The sequence below is a fragment of the Lagopus muta genome, chromosome 7 (genome assembly GCF_023343835.1).
Source record: "Lagopus muta isolate bLagMut1 chromosome 7, bLagMut1 primary, whole genome shotgun sequence".
NCBI lineage: Eukaryota > Metazoa > Chordata > Aves > Galliformes > Phasianidae > Lagopus > Lagopus muta.
Genome location: NC_064439.1, coordinates 34,161,730 through 34,175,711, shown reverse-complemented (window position 1 = coordinate 34,175,711; position 13,982 = coordinate 34,161,730). Strand labels below are relative to the sequence as shown.

General features: G+C 39.1%; 1 protein-coding gene across 6 annotated transcripts in view; it reads left to right on the top strand.

Moving 5' to 3' along the window:
• The window catches only part of TBC1D5 (TBC1 domain family member 5), a 295,713-nt gene extending 289,336 nt beyond the window's left edge, over positions 1-6,377 (top strand). For 3 of the 6 annotated variants that reach the window (XM_048950415.1, XM_048950416.1, XM_048950417.1), the window contains one exon: positions 2,447-6,377. In XM_048950415.1, coding sequence (XP_048806372.1) covers positions 2,447-2,734 — 288 coding nt within the window. In that variant the 3' untranslated portion in view covers positions 2,735-6,377. The remainder of the gene's footprint in view (positions 1-2,446) is intronic. The other 3 variants (XM_048950419.1, XM_048950418.1, XM_048950420.1) reach the window with 2 other exon arrangements.
• Positions 6,378-13,982: the final 7,605 nt, after the last annotated feature.

Genomic DNA, 13,982 nt, shown 5'->3' with positions numbered 1-13,982 from the left:
CCCATTGCCTCTTGTCCTGGCACTGTACACCACTGAAAAGAGTTTGGCTCTGCCCTCTTGTACTCTTCCTGCTGGTCTCTGTACACACTGATGAGATCCCTCTGAGTCTTCTTCAGGCTGAGCAGTTGCAGCTCTCACAGCCTCTCATAGCAGGGATGCTGCAGCCCCTTCATTATCTTTGCGGCCATTTGCTGGACTCTTTCCAGTAAGTCCATGTCACCCTACACGAGATGGAGCCATCCTGATGTGAGGGCTGTGAGAACTGAAATAACGTGATAGCTCAGAATAATAACGCATATAATTTTGTAAAATGAGGCTATACTGCATTGACTGGGAGGTATTAAATAGAAATGTGGAAAGAAGCCAGGTGAGTTATGCAAGAGTCGCTGTTTAAAGGAACGTGTGTTTCTTTTGTAGAGAGGCAAAAATGCAAAATTTTAACATGATATTTAGGATTCCCAGAACAGCTCCACCTGGACCTGTCTTGTGGCTGTGGTGGCTGCCTACAAAATCGGGTAAATGTCAGCACAAGACTGGAGCAGAGCAGCAACACTGGGTAGCCTGTGGCCCCAGCCCTGGAGATGGCAGCTGACCAACAGCATAACAGACCAAAGGAGAGTAAATGCTAATTAATAACAAATGATGTCTCACATGACAAGAGCCTAAGTAAAGATGTATCTCTCCTTCTAGATCTCTTTAATTTCGTGGAATGTATTTGGGAAGTTTTTTATTCACATTTTGACTACTCTGGTTCTGCACAGTCTAGCAGCTGTCTTATGTTGAGACCATTAAAGCTGAGTTTAAGACATTTCCATTTGAATGATAAAGCACTGAAATGGTTATTTACAAAACATAGTAATTGACATAATTGTACCTAGATACTAACCAGATGACAAAACAGATTATTTGCTACAAAGGGAAATGTGTATTTCAACTCTCATTCATACAAGTTTTGTAAGGAAACAGGTCATAATTATGCATTTGTATTTCAGCTAATACTAAATTTGTGACTTTTAACAGTTTGAAATTAATTCCTTCTCAATTATTGGTGGGTGTTTGCTCTCTGAGCTACTGTACAGATCCTTTTCAAGAATATTCTACTCTATAATTACTAATCAGAGCAATGCAAAATTGTTTTCAGCTGTAATAATAAATTTGGCAAAGCAAGTTTTGCTCGAGGCCATAAAAATCTAATATTCAAGTTGTGGCTTGGTGATACTTGTGACGACCTCTGTTCTCCAATTTTATGTACTGTGCCTACTTTTATCTCATTCCGATTTTTTGTTTGTCTTTTTTGTTACTGATTTATTTTTTCTCTAATACCTGCTACCTGTATTTTACCCTAAAGTGAATTCACATTCAGTCATAATTAAAGAACATTTGGCACACACATTTCCATACTTCTCCTTTCCCTTGATCTTGCATTACTGAAGTCAGTGTACTGTTTTCAGTATCACACCACTTCTGGACACTTGTCCCACTCAGGCCACTTGGTAGGTTGTGTTATGATGCTGATACACTGGCAACTAAGAAATCAATTATATAACTATTGGAGGAATATAGTGCTGGATAGGAGTTGAATCCAACTCTTGCAGAAGAAACTAGAGGCTATTGTCCATTTACATTTACCACGCTAATATGTTGCCAGTTTTGTCAACGTGGGAGAAATCCCACCGTGCTGTATATAGCAGACTTCCCTTCTAATTGCATGGAGCAGATTGTCTTTTGAAAAGCTGAATATAACATTGCGAGATCATAGAGATTTTTCTGGTACATCAACGTTATTCATCATCCACTATTGCAATGCTTTGGGACATCTAACAAGATAGATTAGGGATTCCCACATCCAGATTTTCTGGTAAAGTGAGACAGTGCTTAGTTCTTCAGCCCACAACATCAAGCCTTGAAGACCTGGGAGTACAAATCTGCCTTGAACTGCTGCGCACTAAAATATGATGTACAGCTCAGATTCCACTGATCAGAATTTTATCAGGAAATTTTCTGTCAAACCTCTCTCTTGAAGAGCTGCAAGGTACCATTGTACATGCAGGTCTGCAAAAAATTCCTCAGTTTGTCTTTATGAACTTCAGTAGAAAAATAACAGCAGTGTGAATAGAATTGCCTAAAATCTTCACAACTGTGATTTATGCCCAGCTATTATGCCCAGCTACTGTGAGCATGGCACAGATGCACTGTGATAAGGAAACATATAAGAATTGTATATCTGATGGTGCTGATGATTTTAGAGCTTTTGTACTGTTGTCATTAGTAATTTAATCCATAATACATGTCGTTGATTTTTTTACTTTTTGATATGGGCGTTGCAACTTTTGAATAATGATAATTCCTCTATCCCATTCCTGAATCACCGTTGTGTGTCAGAAGACTCTTTCAAATAGTAAAATGGGTACTGACTTACAGTTCTTTCTGTGCTGTTGTCTTACAGACTACCACTGATTCAAGCACTAGAGAGAGTAAGGGTGCTGATGACTGTATTTTGGTTTCCAAAGAAGAAGGAAGCAGAAGTGCTGTCCCAGAGCCAGCACAGTTGCTTCAGACATTCAAGGAGTCAGCGGTGAAGCCAGAAGCACCATCTCGTCCTTTGGTATTCTCTGACCCTCTGATGGGCTCCATCTCAGCCTCCTCCAGCAACCTGAGTTCCAGCCCTGATGACAACAGTAGTAATAACAGCAAAGATTCTGACTTTGCTATTGTAAGCCCACTGGACATCTAACCAAACTGACTGGGAGAAATTAGAAGGCCAGCTGGTACACCTCAGCTCGGCTTCCAGTGGTTCCACAGGCTGGACGGTTCTTTGGATTAGAAGGACAGAAAATAGGTGAAGGTAACGCATCCAGCTGCCAAAAGCCTAGGTTAAAAAAAATACATTTTTTGTTGCGACTCTTCAAAAAGAATATACATCTTGTGATGACTGCCTTAAGTAAAAACCCAGTAAACCTGGTTCTAATATACAGTTATTCTTAGTTATAGATCTGTCTTACTTAGGAGCTTTGTTACTATAGAACTGTTGCTTTCTTGAAACATAGAATAGTATGTGCTAAGTACCATAATGGATTAGGAAATGCATAGGTACTTGACATCAGACCTGAAGAGGCAAAGACAAACTAGGTTTAATATCGTCCTTCTGCAAAATATGCTAGACTGGGTTTTCTGAATAGGCAAGGATACTGTTTCTTCAGAGTCTGTGACTAGAGAAGTAGAGAATGTAAATCAGAAAAATTAAAACCATCATCCTGGCACTTGTTCTCAGTTGAGGAATCCTAGTTTCTTTTCATCCAACAGTAGCCTAAGGTGTGTTAAAGGCACTGGTTTGTGTAATAGTTCCTCAGCACTGTGTTAAAGTGAATGTGTTACAAATTCCTTGAGAAGGGGGACCTATACAACAGAGCCTTACTTCCCTTTGCCTACTATTTTTCCCCTTGAGAATTCTCAGCTCACCTCTTTCCCTCTTAGTATCTGTGTGCTTTTACTCCCCTGGCATGAATTAATTTTGATTTTACAGAGATCGCTACCATCAAAGAGTAGGGAAATTACATTATTTCATAGTGTATACCTGAGCCAGTTGATCTAAAATTATTTTGAGTATGGTAATTTAACAGGGAAGGGTGCAAAGTAGATATAAAATGTTCATAATTGAAAGCACTTTATGTCTCCTTGCTATTATCTTCTATATCTCCTTGCTATTATCTTCTATATATTCTGTTTACATATATGCATATATGATTTCCACATTACTAGTCAGAAAAAAAAATACATAATGGTGCAGCAGCATTAACCAACAGAAAGTTTTTAATTAACCCTAAAACTTGTTCTTCTATGGAAAAGTGTATTTCTTTGCCATCAAGTACATACTGCATCTAATAACTGTTCTTTTCAAATAGGTAAGATGGGTGTTCTTTGTACTCACTGATTCCTTTAAACTCTTCTGGAATTTGCAAAAAGAAACTGTTAGTCAGAGGAAGCCTTCTGCTCATGCAGGACCTGTGCAGTTATAGCCAGAGGAAGTAGTGCTAGAAAATTTCTCCATTTCTAACAACAGTACAAAATCTGAATTATTTTGTTTCAAGATACTTATCATGTACACTGTGCAAGAGCATTGTAGCTGTATGGTGAAGCTTCTGTTGGTATAGTCTTTTAAATGGTAGTTATTTGCTGATTAGTCTGTGGTTGTCAGTGGAGTTAAGTACAATATCCCAAAGATGAGGTGATATGGCTTGCTGGTTTTAGATGGTTTGTGTTAATGACTGACATTAAGAGAAAGCTGTCATGTAATTACATGGGAGCTGCCATATCCTTACACATTCAGAAGCCGCTGTGTAGTTCTTCTGAGATTCTCTGTGCCTTGTAAAATGTTAAAACACTGGAATGTTGTGAGCAGACATAGCATCACACATCTCTGTGGCAGTGGTGTGAACAGTCAGATGGCTTTGTTTAGATGAGAGACCTTAAGCAAGTAACATTTCAGATAGGTGTTTATTTTGGGTTAGTTTTAAGCTTCATAGAAAATCACTTTGGAAATAAACACACATGCCTACCTTCAGGTTTATTTTATGTCCCTGATTTTGTGTGAATGCCAGGGGATTAGGTGCCTGTTGGGTTTTTTAAGTCTTTACAACTCTTCTAGCCTTAACCCATTCAGCAAGGCTTGTGCCACACTACCAACAAAGGGGAATCTGTTCAACCAGTACTTGTGGAAAGAGGAAAGAAATATTCTGGGGGCAGAGAGACAATTTTTATATTCTGTGATACGTAAGCCTTCAGTGATTCTAGAACTTTGGCAGGGGAAAATGTTTTTACTTTTTTTTATTATTTTAGGAATCATTCTTTTCATTTCTGTTCTGGTTGTTTGTTTCAGGGATCACATTGCTGTTTTCTTGAGCGGTCTTATTGCCATTGGAAGAGTGTGATTTGTACAGTCCTTTTATTTTTGTAAGTTAGTTGTATCTTCATTACAGCATATTTTAAAGCAGCGCTGAAAGTATATACAAATTTTTGGAGTTTCTAACAAGTTTTCTCTAAGCAGTGGATACCACTGAGCTGGATGCCTGTCATGCCAAGGGATATAATAAGATCCTTAGAAGCAGAGAGTTGATTATGCAAGTAAGATTAGAGCAAGTTCCAGTAAACCAATCTGCTTTGATTACACCATGTTCTTCCATGTCACAAATTTGCTGTCTCATACTTAATCATGGTACAGAGACAGTTAAAATTTTATATATTCTTTAAATCAGATGAGCCTGTAAGTTAGACAGAATATCAAACCATCACCCTGTCTTGCTTTATGTTAGGAATATACTGAGAAATAAATAGTCGTAAATAAAATAAAATAAAAAATAAAATGCAAGATTATTCTTTTTCCCCAGAAAAGACCCACTCATAATGTTCATGGTTACCAGTAACAAGATAGAAAATGATATGCATTGAAAACTTGTGATAATAACTAATATGGGATGAAGATATGTATTTGAAACTGTTGTACTGTATCTTACATCTGTAATTTATGGCTGTTTGAAGTCTTTTGCATGTCATATCAGTTATATATACTGCAGAGAGGCAGTATGGTATTTTGACTGGGTATTCACTTAGTTGTGGAACTTTGTGTCTTTATCCCAGAAGAATATCTAGCCCACTTTATTAAAGAAAGAATTAACTGCTTTCCTGAGTTGTGCTTGTGCTGTTTTCACAGAAGGAAAAGCTTTTTTACTAGAATTTTTGAAGTATGATTTCTCAAAACAAAGGTTATTAGAAACTATTCCATTATCTATATAAGCAGATATATTATTAATATTTTAATCAGATTTTATGTATTTCATCCAGGGAATCAAATTGTTCACTACTCATCTTACTCAAGTGGCGCAGAACATTTACTATTTTGCCATATTTATTGTATCTGATAATGCTGTACAATATTTAAAGTGGTATAACCTTTCTGCTGCTTCAGTAAACTTGTTATGATCTCATCATCTCATCTCAGTTTCCATCTCAGTATCTGTACAGTACCTTTCTGAACCTCAATAGTTCATTGCACATTCTTAAATGGTTCCCTTTATTCTACAATGTGCTTTCCTCATTAGAGGACAATGAAGCAGCATTGACAAAGATTAAATTTCAGGTTTAATATCTGTGGGACACTTGTGCCTGGCAGTGACAATGTCATCTGTTCAAATATGGACACAACAATCCTTAAAAGATTTCCATGTTCTGAGTGTCAGCCCTTGAATAATACTTTTGATTTTGTGCTGCATGTGTTGGTCTGGACTGAATGTCTGTAATGGTTTATTAGACTTGAAAAGGTGCAGTTTCATAAAATAAACTTAATTTGGCTACAGAATAGTGATTACACCGTCTCATAATCTGTGCTGTTCTTTTAAGAGTGATTACATACAGTCTGCATTAGTATTTCCTGTGTCACTAGATTCACTTCAGTAGCTAGCTAAATTTAGAGATGAAAGAGCATGAAGGAAGGTCATTGGAGAAACAGCAACTTGAAACGTGCACACAGGCAACTTGTTTGCCCACTGCTTGAAATATATTTAACCACGAAAAAAAGTGTCAGAGGTATCAGGAGGACTCTGCAAGAGGTGAAATGTGTTGTTACTCTAGAAACAGAAGACAAGTAGCAAGGGGTGAACCGTGAGGCTTTTAAACTACAAATTCTTTTGGGCAGGATCCATCTTCTCTGAATTTGAACAGAACTTTTAAGACTGTTGTAATCACAAAAACTGTCAAAATGGGGTTAATAATAGTACATTTATCAGTTCAGCAGGTTTGCTCTTTCAAACAGTGAGCCAGATGAAATCCAATAGTAAAACTCAGCTGACACCAGCAGGATCGTATCAGAGAAGAATTTGCTCCCACACTACTGAAATGCAATTGAAGAGCATTACATAATTAAATGTAAGAAAACAATATACCACAAAAATGAGACAATAATGTTGCTGAATACAAAAAGTTGTATTTACCTCAAGGCATGCATGAGATATGGTAACAGTGTGCTACAGTGTGCTGCATGTCTTTTTGCACCTGGTTCGACTATGGTTCGACCCGGTTCGCCAGCAGAGTTGGTACAAACCTGTCTTTGCTTCTAAGTTGCAAAATCATAGCTGATGCTTAGCTGCAGGATGAGCTAAAGACATTTCAGCTTCATAGGGAAGGCACTGCCATTCCTCTTGCTATGAATGATAAGAATTTGATCCTTCAAATCCCACTGCTTTAGCACTTCTGCTGTCTTTTGTGGTGACAACACGAAAAATCCTGTAAGCACTATCCAAGCTCTGCTGCTTAAATTGTCACGTGCAGTTATAGAGCTTTGAGCTGAGAAAATTTTCTCAGTTTTGCCTTTCACTGTGGGTTTCAGGGACTGCAGTGAGATGAGATAGTTCTGAATTTTTAACTAGTACAAAAAAGCACCCAGAAAAGCTCTAAATTATCGTGTCAGCCTTTTGGAATATAAATTGCTGCATAGTTTTGAGAGAAAAAATAGTTGTCACAATATCTTCATCTACCTGCTTTTCTAATTGAATGCAGGGGACAGGGAGAATATAGTAGCAGTTTCAGATCAGCATTAAATTTCTCTTTAAAACGAGAGAAAATATGAAGCACATGGATACTCAAAGGCAGATAGTCAAAGATGTTTTATAGCTTGCTGTATAATAAATACCTCTGTGCAATACTCATATTTTTATCCACAAGTAGCCTGGAACACATGGCAGAAAGTGTACATAAGTAAGAGCCTGTCCTCAAAAACCCTTTTAAAAATATGATTGAATAACATCAAAATGTTTAAAAAATATATTTTTATACACAAAGAGCTTATTTAGGTTTGCAAAAATTATCAGAACTTGGTAAAGATGCACTTGGTTTATAGAATTTTTCTTTAAAGTCTGAATACTTTTGGTTCTGCCATGTAGAATTCCCATTACCACTGGCCCTGCTGTCTGAGTTGCTGCAGTACTTGCACCCACATCCAAGTGTAATGCCCAGCCCACCAGCAGCCCACAGCTGGACAGAATTAGGGTATGTCTTCATGGGAGTGCTCCAGATGTTGCTTTCTCCAGTTATTGCCTTGCTCATTGATTAGCGCCTTGCAGTCCCTACCTATGCTTTCTCTGAAGGTTTTTTTTAATCTTTGTATTGTCCTCAAGACCTCTGGCACCACACATGCATTGCAGATACAGCACTGAGACTCCAGCCTCCAGGTGGTACCACAGGACAAAGTATAAAGGAACCTAAGGGTAAGTATCCTGGGCCAAGATCAACTCCTTGTGTTTCAGAATTGTGCTTCAGGACAATAACTTTCAAAGTCTGGAGAAGATTAATTCCAGTATGATGAACAATGAATTGCACATGTTTACTATGTTGTGAAGAAGTTGTGATGGGGGAACATCCCAGCAGACCTTCTTTCTAAATGCCTTTTATTTTAATTTCCCACAGTCTAGCCCATCTGGCAGCTTTGTGATACCGGACATAACTCATAAAAGCTTGAGCTGTTTAATTTTCTGAATAAATGAGTTCTCAGTCGCTGTGATCAAAGTTCAGTGTTCTTCATCTGAGGACTCCAATCCCCTCTGCCTGGAGCCTGGCCACCAGCCCAGCCAGGGTGCTCCTTGTTCCAGTGAAAATCTGCAATCTTGCACAGATCTCACAATACTCGTACAGCAGGTGGTGTCCATATTCACTCCTCATAATTTTCCTGTGGTAAGCTTTATTGTAAGTTTACTAGCTAATATGTTTTTTCTATCCACACTTTCTTACAAATAGAAAGAAAAAAAAAGATACATATATTTGCTTGACTGAGAAATGCTTTGCCTTTCTTTTTTCTCATACTTCTCCCCTTCTTTGAGAATGGAATTTCATAGCTAAGGATTTGGGGTTCTTTTACCTGGAAAACAGCCAAGGTGTATTAAAACTGACTATGAAGTAGAATTCTGACCTATTTTGTCTTAAAATGCTGAAGCAATACATTGATAGCTTCAGAACTTTACTCACTGAGTGGAGTTTGTGTCAAGCACTGACATTACAAACCCATAATGGGGAATGGTGTCTCTTTTCCTTTAGCTGCTCTGCACTGGTATGTGCCTTGTTATGTGGGGATGGGAGGACTCTTCCTTGTTGTGAGGGCCACAGCACTGCTAGCAAGGTTAGGGGGTCCAAAGGCAGAAATTACCAGTTGTTGCCTTTTGTATATCTCTAAGTTTCAGCATAATTTTTTTTTAAAAAAAAAAAAAAAAAAAAAAGAAGAAGAAAAAGGAAGGCAGTTGTCAAGTGCCATTAACCTTGTCAGCGTTGCAGTCACTACAATGTGGTTTCCTCGGTTTTTTATTTCTGTGGGATGCAAAGTCTACACTTTACAGTTGCTTAAGAAGGAAGAAAAATCTTTTTCACATTTTGGCATTTTGCTGTGTGTGAAAATTTTTGAGAAATGTTTGTGTAAGTCTTCAGAAGCATCAGCTTCTCTCCTCCATCTCCATATCAGTTATATTGAAGTAGAAGAAAGGAAGAGAGAGGAAAAGACTTCAAAATGCTTGTAATCTAATTGTTGTTGCTTTTAGATGGCAGGATTTGTGTGGTCATTAGTTTGCACTGAGTGAAACACCAATGTCTATTAGGACAGCTGAAGTGAAAAGTAAAATGCCTGCTGTTCTTCACTGTATTTGTATTCTGTATTATTATCTGTGTATTTTTTCAGAGCCTATTTAGGTACTGCTGGCCTCACCAGAGAAGTTTGATGATGAATATGGCTTGGACAGACTTTTTTAAAGAAAGAAAATCAGAACATGCTTTTTGTTTATAAAGACTGGTTTTGTTTTCTGAAATACTTGGGTCTTTTTAAATACGCATTTTGTGGTGCTTCTCTACAGCATGATGTTTGTTTTCTTCCCCTGGCATCCCCTGCCAGCATGACCTGCATACCCATCTGATCCTTTCACACCTTCACATAAATGTCACAGTTTATGGGAGTTTCAGTTATAAATCATTTGAGGAAAACCACAACAAAGGACATGAGAGAGCTACTTACCATAGTTAGAAGAAATCTGCCATCGAAATGAGAAACCATGAGCCTGTCTTCTAGACTCCTTAAGCACAGACAAGCATCCCCAAATCTTCTCATTTTAAAAAATGTTGGGAGAGCCTATCTTTGGTAAGGAATGAAATTGCCACCAAGATGTTGGACCTGGCTGTGTAATGTGGCAGGGATCAATCCAAGCCAGATCAGATGGAGGGCAGCCTTCATGCTCACTGCTGTTTTGTGGTAGGGAAAGTCCCTTCTCCAGATGAGGAGAAGTCAGGACTGGTTCACAAACTAAGTCCAAGTTTATTTTTTTGTAAATGTTCATCCATATGTATGTAAGACAGAGGATACTGCACTAATATCAAAATTATTAGCACTAAGGTTGGCATTCACTGTATTTCAAGCACAAGAGTGTTGGTTTAATCAGAGGTTTTCATCAATCTGCAGGGCTCTTCAGCCTGACCTCCTAAATCCATGGAGCCAGCAGATCCACCTGCCTGGGTTACACTGCCACGGATGTGGAGCAGCACTTCCTCTGGCTCCAAGGATCACATCAGTGTATTCAGACTGAGGTGTGTTTCTCCTGGTGCTGGCTTCCGTGTGTGACAATCCTCCCAGCTGCTTCAAAATAGCACTGTCTTAGCACCTGTTGATCCTGTATGTTGCTGTGGTTTAGGACACTTGGATGAAAATATGTGTCTTTGTCCTATCTAGAATCACTGCTCCTTGCAGCCCCTCAGCAATTGGTCTCACAGTGTTCTGTCTGCACTTTCAATTTGTGATTCAGGAGGTTTGTGTATGAAATAGAAGCATCAGTATGTGTTAAAACTGGTTTACACCTCCACTGTGAGTTGCTTGCTGCAGATACTCCCCGTCAGATCTCACCACAGCTGTTAGCAATGCTAAATCATGTAGCAAAACCTAGCGAGGCTGGTGGCAGCAGTGGTGGTGATGGCTTCTTGGAAGCAGTGGTGGTGGTGGCTTCTTGGAAGTCAGTTCCTCAGTTCAGGGAGGATGTGTAGCAGAAGAACTGCAAGCCTTGGGGACTGACAAACACTTGGGCTTCGTGTTAGCAGGGCTTCTAAGAGGCTGACAGTGCAGGGTCAGCACACACCCAGTCTGGAGCAGCTGCTCTCTCTGTGCTGGCAGATCAATGCTATGCTTCCTGTTACGTGTCTGCCTCACTCACCTCACCCCAGTTGTATGGCGAGGAACATTGCTTTTAAGGGGCTGCTGCCCTTGTAATGGAAAGTTTATACAGGATTTCAGAGGGAGAAGGCACTGGGCTTCTTCCATGTTGCTGCCGATTAATTGTCATGAACGCATAAATTCTGCAACCAGACTGGGCAGAGAAGGTTTCCATTTTGGCTGCAATTGGTTTCTTGCTGAACAATCTTCATAGAGTTATTTTGGAGATGTGCTCTGAAAGACATTTTTGCCTTTTCTTCTCTCTCTGTTCACTGTTTTGGAGTCAGGACATTTATCCCACTATGAAATATTCTCCACAGAAAGGCACTGGGACCATGCGCTCTGCCCTGCCTGGAAATGCCTGAAGCCAGGATAAATCAGCGCTGCATCAGAGTGAGGTGACCTGACTCAACAGTGAAACAGACCTTGAGATACAAGATTGTGGAAAGGGTAAAAACTTTGTATCAGTGCTGACTTTTGTGTTCTGAACAGATTTTCATCAGTAGATAAGTGTTTAAACACAAAGTTATCTGATCGGATTGTTCGTATGGAGTCTGGGTTTTAACACCATAATTACTGTTGTACTTAGAGTTTTCCTGAATTTTCTTCTGTTACTTTTCATATCACCTATTGAAAGTGGCAAAGAAACTTCTCCAAAACCGTGTGTGCAATGCTTGTTATAGGAGGATAATTTTAGGGATGGTTGGTAACTGAAGCACATTTTATGTTTTCTAAAAAATACTTCTTTTCTAAAAAATTCACATAGTGACTTGTGATTCTGTGACCTAAGGGTGTTTTTCTAAAGAAAAGGACGTGGGAGGGAAAAAGAGAAACTAACTGTACCATGATAATTAAGGGAGAGTGTGAGAGCAATGTGAAGACTGTTAACTCCAAACACCTCAAAATAGATTTACAAGCAGATCAAAGAATAAATTTATATGCACATGAATAACAAATGCATTAGTCATATTAGGGTTTAATGAACTGTTTGTGAAACAGCAGCTCCATAGCACTATCCCTTCAAGAGTAATTCACTAAGGTACAGCTGATGCCACATCCGTGTTTTTCTTTGTCCAGTGTATAAGCTGTGCAGGAAGGGCAATGAGGATAGGATGATCATTACTGCTGTAGGATTAGCTACCTACTGGAGAGAAAAGTTCTGCGGTATTGGTGCCTTGCCATGTGCTACTTTACCTGCAGTAAACCTATAGAGGCCATTAAAATCAACTGCAGAACCTTCGCTGAGCTCAGACTTTCAGACTGCTCTTGATAAGAACAGTGCAAGGAATGGGGGTTGACCAGGGCATTCAGTTCATAAGAAGGAGGCTGCCAAACAGTTACTGTTTAATCTCCTAAATGTAAAGCAATATGTTGCCTCTACTGCCCCATTTTGGACACTTATCCGTGTTGTTTGTCTTCCTTAAATGAGCTGTGACAGGAATCTGTGATTCTCCAAGGACAAACACTGCACATTCTAGTACAGTCCGTATGGGCATGATGGAAAATAAGAACACGCTGTATTCCCAGCTCCACCAAGGTCTACACTACACTGCCACTGGAGAGAAGACCAATGTAAAAACTCAATCAGACATCCAGAAGTCTTGATGAGCAGCCAGCGGGCAGAGCTGCATTGAGGAAGAGCAGGATCTGTTTGCTCCTAGGTTTGATTGTGATGATGTATAATCCTCTGGGGAAGGGCAGGCTAACGGGTGAGATGCTGTCAGGGGACCAGACAGAGTCAGCATCTGAATGAATCTGGTGCCTAAATATCATTGAAATGCATATTTGGATTTAACAGAAGACATGCTTTGTTGCTTCTGAAAATAGTTCTGGCAACTTTGAACATCTTGTCATTGTTTTTTCTGTACGCCATGGTCTGAGTTCAGGAAGGTGGCATCATATCTGTTCCCTAGAATTGCATAAGAAATGTTGGAAAAATGGTATCCTCTGCTGCTAAGGTAATGGGAAGAGCCTGCTTTACTTCTTTTTGATAGTTGGAGTGGGTATATTGATTATGGCTTTTCTGATGACTTAGAAATGAAAGAAAATGAGTTTGCTGCAGAAGTAGTGTTTAAAGACACTGTATATATATCATTAGTGTCATATACTAGCCAGACTCTTAGATCAGCTCTGCAAAGAAAGCTGCAATGGCCTGACTGCTGACAACATGCCTGCTACTCTCTGCTTTGGTTATTTACAGAATTCAAAATTAAGGCCATATTTGAACAACATATCATAGGTGCATGCAATAAAAGTAATTGGATGAGCCTATGTTTGCTACATATAAATAAAGTTTATGCCCTGATGGATCATTCTATGACAGCAGTAACTCTCTAGTTACTATACTGACTGCTAGATGCATGACTTCTGAATTATCACCTGCCTACATGTAATAATGCAGAGAATGTTGACAGTGCCCATTGTTTGCCAATGACTGGAAAAGTAATTTGTGCTGTAGGTTACCTTTGTGGTTTTCAACAATAAAGGCTGGACTGGCTTTCTGCATTCATTAAGGAATAAATCCAGCACAGCCAAAAAAGGGTGTTGGATACGTCAGCCTCTGCACTGTTACGTGCCAATTTAGCCAATATCATGCAATGCAATCTCTCTGCAGCATGAGAGAATGAAAGAATTTAGAGCAGGTTCTTTCTCAGAGTCTTTCAGAGAATTTCACCAAACCAGAGCTCCAAATCTCTGCAATTCAGCCTATTTTGCAAAAAGGAAGAAGGAATTTTGTGTTTATGTTTGGTTTGTTATTTTG